This window comes from Eptatretus burgeri, chromosome 9, assembly GCF_056783735.1.
Source record: "Eptatretus burgeri isolate ZD-2024b chromosome 9, Ebu_testis_v1, whole genome shotgun sequence".
NCBI lineage: Eukaryota > Metazoa > Chordata > Myxini > Myxiniformes > Myxinidae > Eptatretus > Eptatretus burgeri.
The window spans coordinates 24,939,452-24,946,951 of record NC_140969.1 but is presented as its reverse complement, the minus strand read 5'-3'; the positions used below and the strand labels follow the sequence as shown (position 1 = coordinate 24,946,951).

Genomic DNA, 7,500 nt, shown 5'->3' with positions numbered 1-7,500 from the left:
ATCACTGCCAAGGTAAGTGAATCTATCCACGACCTCAACATCCTCACCACAAACAGACACAGACAGGACAGCAGCATCCAAGATGTCACCGAAAGCCTGGATCTTTGTTTTGACCCAAGAAATCCGTAATCCCAACGGCTCCGACTCCTCATTCAGCACCTCGGGGCCCCTCAAGAGGATGTCTAAAGTCTCCGCAAAGATGACTGCATCATCTGCAAAATCAAGGTCCGAGATCTTGACATTGCCAAACGATGCACCGCAACTTGATCTCTCCGACATCCTCCCAAAAATCCAGTCCATACAAGTGCTGAAAAGTGTGGGGGCAAGTACACATCCCTGACGAACTCCAGTAACAACTGGAAATAAGTCAGGGGCGGTACCACCACACTTCACAGCACTCTCAGTACCAGAGTAGAGTTCAGACATCAGATCGATCAGTTTCGGTGGCACCCCACGAAGACCAAGAATCCTCCAGAGGACATCCCGATTCACTGAATCGAACGCTTTACAGAGATCAACATAGGCTGCAAGCAGCCCCTGCCGAAACTCTCGTCTGCGTTCAGTGAGGACACGAAGAGCAAGGATACGGTCAATCGTTGACCTCTTTGGTGTAAAGCCTGACTGCTCTGGACGCTGGTGCTCAAGCAGATGGTGGCGAACCCTATCAAGAATTATCCGAGCAAAGACCTTGCCCGGCACTGAGAGCAGCGTCCCCCCTCGGTAGTTGTTGCAGTCTTGGCGATCACCCTTCCCTTTCCAGAGAGGGACAACAAGGCCCCTCTTCCAGTCAGTTGGGATGATGCCTGTGTTCCAGGCAGAGCACAAAACTGCATGCAACGACGCGAGTGCAGCATTTCCACCAGCCTTGAGAAGTTCAGCATGGATGCCACAGATCCCTGGAGCTTTGCCCCGCTTCAACTGGTTCACCGCAGCCCGTGTTTCCACAAGCGATGGTGGACCACAGTTGATTCGAGGGTCAGCAACAGGGATTGTAACACCCTTGACGTCCAACTCGACAGCTGGGGGATCAGCCTGGTACAACCGCTCAAAGTAACCGGCCCAGCGGGCCTTCACTTCAGACTCCTCTGTCAAGAGCCTACCACTCTCTGCTCGAACTGCAGTGCTCCGAGGGATGGGCTTGGATGAACGTAATGCGCGACTTCCCCTGTAAGCGGGACGAGAATCACCTGTCCACAGGTGATGCTCTACCCCTCACAGATTCCTCGCACATAGGCCTCCTTGTCCACCCTCAGTGCACGTACAGTTTTACGCCTCAGCTCCCTGAACAGCTCAGCTCTGCCATTCAGCCTGGCCCTGCGACTCTGGTCAATGGTATCCAGTGTCCCTTGAGAGACAAAATTCTTCTTTGCCCTGCGGTGAACTCCAAGGCATCCACCGGCAACATCAAGGACGGTGGTCTTGAAGGTGCTCCACAACTCTTCAGGACCCCCAAAGCACCCAGACCCCCAAGTGTCCACTCAGCCTGTTCGCAAACTCCTCAGCTACTCTCATCCCTGAGCTTGGCAACATCCAGCCTAGGCTGGGATGGTACCATTCTCCAGGATTTAAGGTGCAGCTTTAGAGTTGCTACAACAAGCCTGTGGTCAGTATTGAGGAACTGAGCACTCCGGTAGACCCTGCAGTTCTGGATCATCCTCCAACGACCGTCAATGAGGACATGGTCAATCTCCTTTGCCACACCGCCAGCGTTGGAATACCAAGTCCAGCGATGAGCTTGCGGGCCTGAAACCATGAACCAGCCACCCTAAGTCCATGACTTCTTGCAAAGTCAAGGAACTTAGTGCTATTCTGGTTCATAGTTCCTGACCCATGGGGACCAACACACACCTCATAACCATCCCTATCAGTTCCAGTCGATGCATTGAAATCCCCCAAGACTAGAAGTGTATCTCGTCTGGGGCACTGATCAACCACAGACTCGAGTGTGGCGTAGAATGCATCCTTCACGGTAAGATCACTCGCCTCAGTCGGAGCATAAATAGAGACCAGGGAAATGACACCTAAGGAGTGACGAATCCTTAATCTCATAATACGCTCGTTGACCGGTGTTACCTCAATTATCATTGGGGTCAGCTTATTGGACACAGCTACAGCAACTCCTTGGGTATGGTAACCATCAGAGCGACCAGACCAATAGTAGGTGTAACCACCCACCATTATCTCGCCGCAATCCGGTCTCCGAACCTCAGAGAGAGCTGCAATCCCGATGTCCAAACGCTTGAGCTCAGATGATAACAGAGACAGGTGATCATCCTCTCTTAGGGATAGGACATTCCAGGCACCCACCCGAAGGGACCGCCTCAGGTTAACCCAAGGAGACCGCCGTCTGGTGGACGCGACACACTCTCCCGCAATCTGACCCAGGGATGTTACCCCGTGGTTTCCTCCTATCAAAGATTGGGGTCCCGAAGGCTTTGCCCCAATCTCATCATCCGGTGAGCTGCCCTGCGAAGGGAAGCTGCACAGGAGGTACTCCCACGGAGTGGGTTTTCAGATTTTTTTGCGTTTTTGCGTTTTGCGGAATGAAGCGTTTTACGGTGGCTGGAGTGCAAATCCTGCCACCAACCTCCTAATAAGAAGTAACCCAACTGCAGGAGGACGTCCGCAGACACAGTTGGGCACTAGATATGGATGGCCGTTGGCTCACAAGGAGCTCCTCCGCCCTTTGACAGGTTTTGTTTTTAATCCTGCTGGGTGTCCATATCCAAACACCCTCCTCACCAGAAAACCTGGTGGGGGAGACGGTTTAGTCGCCGACAACCCGACCATGGAACAGGTTAGTACAGGTTTACATGGTACCTGTAGCAGGTCACAGATCGAACCTGACCTGACAAAAGTGTTTTGTCCCCGTCCCGCATTCATGATAAATCAACTGCATGCGTGTTTCACCTTTTCCATTGCATTACTGTGTACGTGTGTAAATAATAAATGTGCGTGTTTAAATGTTAACCCGTTCATTGTGTCCTCTTTCCCCATTGAACTGCCATATTGCTCTCGGAATTTAGCGGGCTTTTTAATAGCCGATAAAAGAATTGGGTCCAGCGAGGTCTAGCGATAATACACCGCTCGGTTATCCCAGAATGGAACGAACCGCTTAAGTGGTTCGTGTCCAAGCAGACCTTGCTGAGGTACGGTCTCTCGGTGGTCTGCCCGCGCGAATACTTAGGTATATCGATAATTCGGCGATTGACCCTGTCGCACGCGGGTAGAGTGTTGACTCGGCCGTGGTGTGCGCTTGGAGCACACCCGTGACTGGTTTTCGGCATTGTTCCGGAAAGTCGCGACTGCATTGTCCGTCCGGTGGGCGAGACGGCCGCCATGAGTTGAAAGCGGTTGTCCGCACGCTGGGCGGGCGGTGAATTCGTAACAATATACATATATATAGCACGATATCTCAAAAAGTTGAGAAGGGATTCGGATGAAATTTGGTGGACAGGTTGGGTGTGTCGCAAAAATGAAGTGATTAGATTTTGGTGAAGCTCCGAATCTGAATCCGGATACAATAATTATTTAATTTTTAAAGTGATTCTTCACCATTGAGAGGGAGGGCCAAAAACAATATCGTACTGTATACCTGACATTTCAAAAATGTATTGGGCCCGATATGTTCTACTGGATGAGGCATTCTGTGTCAGAGGTATGCGCTCTACCGAGTGCTCTTGTATTTTTTTTTTCTTCTGCAATGGGTATTCATTTGGAATTTTCTGAGGGTATGAGCTCAAAGTATCAATGCGAAACACCGCTACCAAATACATACACTCTGCATTAGTCACAATTTAAGTAGTTGCAATTGTATATTTGAAATACTGGACAAAGTGTGCTTGTCAAAACTCCTATGCCATGTCCACTAAATCAACCTACATCTTGTTTTCCCTTCAAACAGTTTGTAACACATGCCTCCAGGAAATTTGAGCAACTCAAGGGAACACACGTGTGAAAAGATATAAGAAACAAGCCTCACATTTTCATTTATGATTCTTGCTGGTCCTTAATTGGAATAAAAGAAGATTATCAACCAGAAAACGTTTCTCAAGATGGCTGACAATGACATGGAATCCTGGGAGGAGTGAGCTGTATGATCCTTCAAGGTGCTGCCCCTTTTCGAGGCAAATCGCTTTGCTCTCGAAACTGAGAAGTGATGGTGGAGAAAAGCGCAAGAACAGAATGAGGAAAACTCTTCCCCGAGGAACAAACTGCCACGAACATCTGCCACTGTGTATGCAGATCAAGACTCGTCTTCTATTGCCATATCAAAAGTCATCGGTGATCCCATGGTTCGATATCTATATAATCGAGGGACTGGTGATGATGACGACTGCCCTTTGGAGTGGTATGACTCTGATTTGAGACCTGAGTTTAATTTCGTTTGCATCAACATGTTGGCAACGTTTAGTTTGGCTGTCTTTGGCAACTGCATTTTAATGATACCTCTACTCACAGCAGTGGCTATCATCTTTGCAGTGATGCCAAAATATTTTAACCAGCTACTTGCTGCTGAACAACCTGTTCCATCTTTAGCCTTGCGTGAAGTGCAAACAGCCATTGCCTTAACACTTTAACGCACAAACATCATCTGACCCATGGGGATGGGGGTGCGTGAGTGCATGTGTGTGTGAATCTGCAACCCTATTTCGGACATGTATGGACCGATTTTATCCGTACATGGGACAAAGATAACAAATGGCGGTATACATAAGCACATAATTTTGTTTCGCGACACGATCAAAGATGGCCGACTAGCGGCCATTTTAGTTGTAAAAAAACCCCCCAGTGTCAAACACTTCCTCAACCATTTCTTCCTCACTTCCTCAAACACTTCGACATGCATTCACCGATGTTTGTTTTGCACGTCCTTTGCATGGCTTACATATGCACGTCCTTTTGTTTTGTTTTTTGAGATGAGATCCAAGATGGCCGACTGCCGGCCATTTTGTTATTTAAACGTGTCCCCAAGCATTTTTCAGACATGCATGGTCCAATTTTGTTTAAAATTGGTACAAGTACAGTGCATGACGGTGTACACGTGCGACTCACTTTATTTTGTGATCTGATTAAAGATGGGTGACTGGTAGACTGGTGGCCATTTTAGTTGCACATAAATGTGGGCTACCTCTTTCTCACCTGTGACTGACTGACTCACTGACTGATATTAAAGATCGCAACCTTCCCAGCGATGTAGAAAGCTGAAATTGTACATGCCGATGGACATCGAAGCCGACACACCAGAAAAAAAAGATCACTGAATAGTTAGAAAGCAACAGTAAATTAAAATATAAATAAATTAATTTTTTTTTTAATGAAACCAAATAAATGAAAAATTAAGTGCAGGTGAGTGATCGAAGACAATGGGGAAGCATGGTTCGTATGCTTACACAATGTGGAAGCATACCCCACTAGTGTATATATATATATATATATATATATATATATATATATATATATATATATATATATATATATATATATATATATATATATATATATATATATATTGAAAGAGAAAGAGAGATACACACACACACACACACACACACACACACAGACACACACACACACACACACACACACACACAGACACACACACACACACACACACACACACACACACACACACACACACACACACACAGACACACACACACACACACACACACATAAACATACTGTACATTCACACGAAGTGGATACTTCAAAACCTGGGAGGGCTCCGTTTCACCTTCTGAAACCCTCATATGGAGATAAAAACCAACAACAACAATAACGATCGCACGCACACGCACACATACACGGTTCTCCTTTGAGTAATGGATACCACTCTATGGGACATGCTTGGTTTTGTTAACAAATGCTGTAAATTGAATTTCAGGTTGAGCTCCTGTAAATTAAGATCCAAGTCCAACCAGCTTCACAGACCTCGCTGCAACATGCAACAATGATCCAAAGTTAACAAATCCAACAGTAAGTTGTGAACAAAACTTGAAATGAACAACTAAAAAGAAGCACAAAGAAATGCATATGGAGTGCTTACCTGTAATTAACAGGGTGAGAACATTAAAAGCAGCACCAACATAGGTAGTAATCCACATGAGGGCAGCAAACTGAAAGCCAGACCAGAAGGGAAGAAGATAACACAGCAAGAAATAGTGAGGATGAACGTTTTAAAGTAAAAACATGTGGAAATTAAGTAAACTAGGTGAAGTGATTCAACATATTGACTGTGCAGATCGCACCATATCTCATCTCATGAATTTAACAATGAAACATGGACACCAAGTCTTCTCAAAGCACAACATAAATGTAAGGTCTCTATGGTGCAAAAGAAGCTCAACCTGTTCACTGCTTCATAACATAGATAGATATAACTAACACACACACACACACACACACACACACACACACACACACACACACACACACACACACACACACACACACACACACACACATACACACACACACACACACACACACACACACACACTAAAATTTATACAGATTAATATTTCAGAAAGATTAACAGCAGAGAGAGAGGGGTGGTGTTGAACTAGATGTTTCTCCATACACTGAACATTGCTCCTCATTGTGCTATTTATAATAAAAATATTGATATACTGTATATATCAATATTTTTCAATCCTCTCCCAAGACGTGTCTGACTCCCAAGTATCTCTCCCTGGCTACTCCCTCTTACGGTATGACAGACCTGAGCCTCGTCCTGGTGGAGGTGTTGCTCTCTTCATCAAAGACTCTATTCCTCACTCTCCATGCACTGCTCTCACTCCCCCACACCCCCAGGAATACCTCTGGCTTCGGCTTCCCCTCCACTCCCACCTCATGTTTATATGTGTACTGTACCGTCCACCGAACAGTGATGACTCCATCTACACCTCACTATCCGAAAACATGGACCATCTTCTATCTTCTCATCCAAACTCTCTCTTCCTCTTATGTGGTGACTTCAATTGTCATCACGCCAGTTGGCTAGGTGTGGGTACCTCTCTCACCTGCCATGGCACCTCAGCAAAAGCTTTCTGCGACTCATTGGGACTGACTCAATCGGTCAACTTCCCGACCCGGATCTCAACCAATGGTACTCCATCTCTTCTGGATCTGATTTTGACAAATTTCCCTGACAATATCTGCTGCTCTTCCTTCGCTCCAATTGGTTCTTCTGACCACGTCCTTGTTAAAGTGGACATCTCTCTGGCTGTTATCAGAGAACCACCTCACCGCCGTCGAGTCTGGCATTTCACTCAAGCCGACTGGCAGGGTCTCCGAGCAGCCATCAAACTTACAGACTGGTCTCCTATCACTACTTTCTCAAACATCAACTCATCCTGGGAATTCTTTCAAAGAAACTTGCTCTCCCTTATGCACAGATTTATTCCCTCTCGTGTTCAGTTGTCTTAACCTTCCTCCCGCCCTTGGTTTACTGAAGTTTGTGGCGAGGCAGTTGTCCTGAAACAACTTGCCTTTGCC

At 46.4% G+C, this 7,500-nt stretch overlaps 1 protein-coding gene across 5 annotated transcripts in view; it reads right to left on the bottom strand.

Annotated features, from left to right (window-relative positions):
- Nucleotides 1–7,500, bottom strand: part of LOC147019736 (reticulon-1-like) — a 127,427-nt gene that overhangs the window by 33,602 nt on the left and 86,325 nt on the right. For 4 of the 5 annotated variants that reach the window (XM_085894397.1, XM_085894395.1, XM_085894396.1 and 1 more), the window contains one exon: nt 6,050–6,119. The exons of the other annotated variant lie outside the window; for it this stretch is intronic. In XM_085894397.1, coding sequence (XP_085750523.1) covers nt 6,050–6,119 — 70 coding nt within the window. The remainder of the gene's footprint in view (nt 1–6,049; nt 6,120–7,500) is intronic. 5 annotated transcript variants of the gene reach the window in all.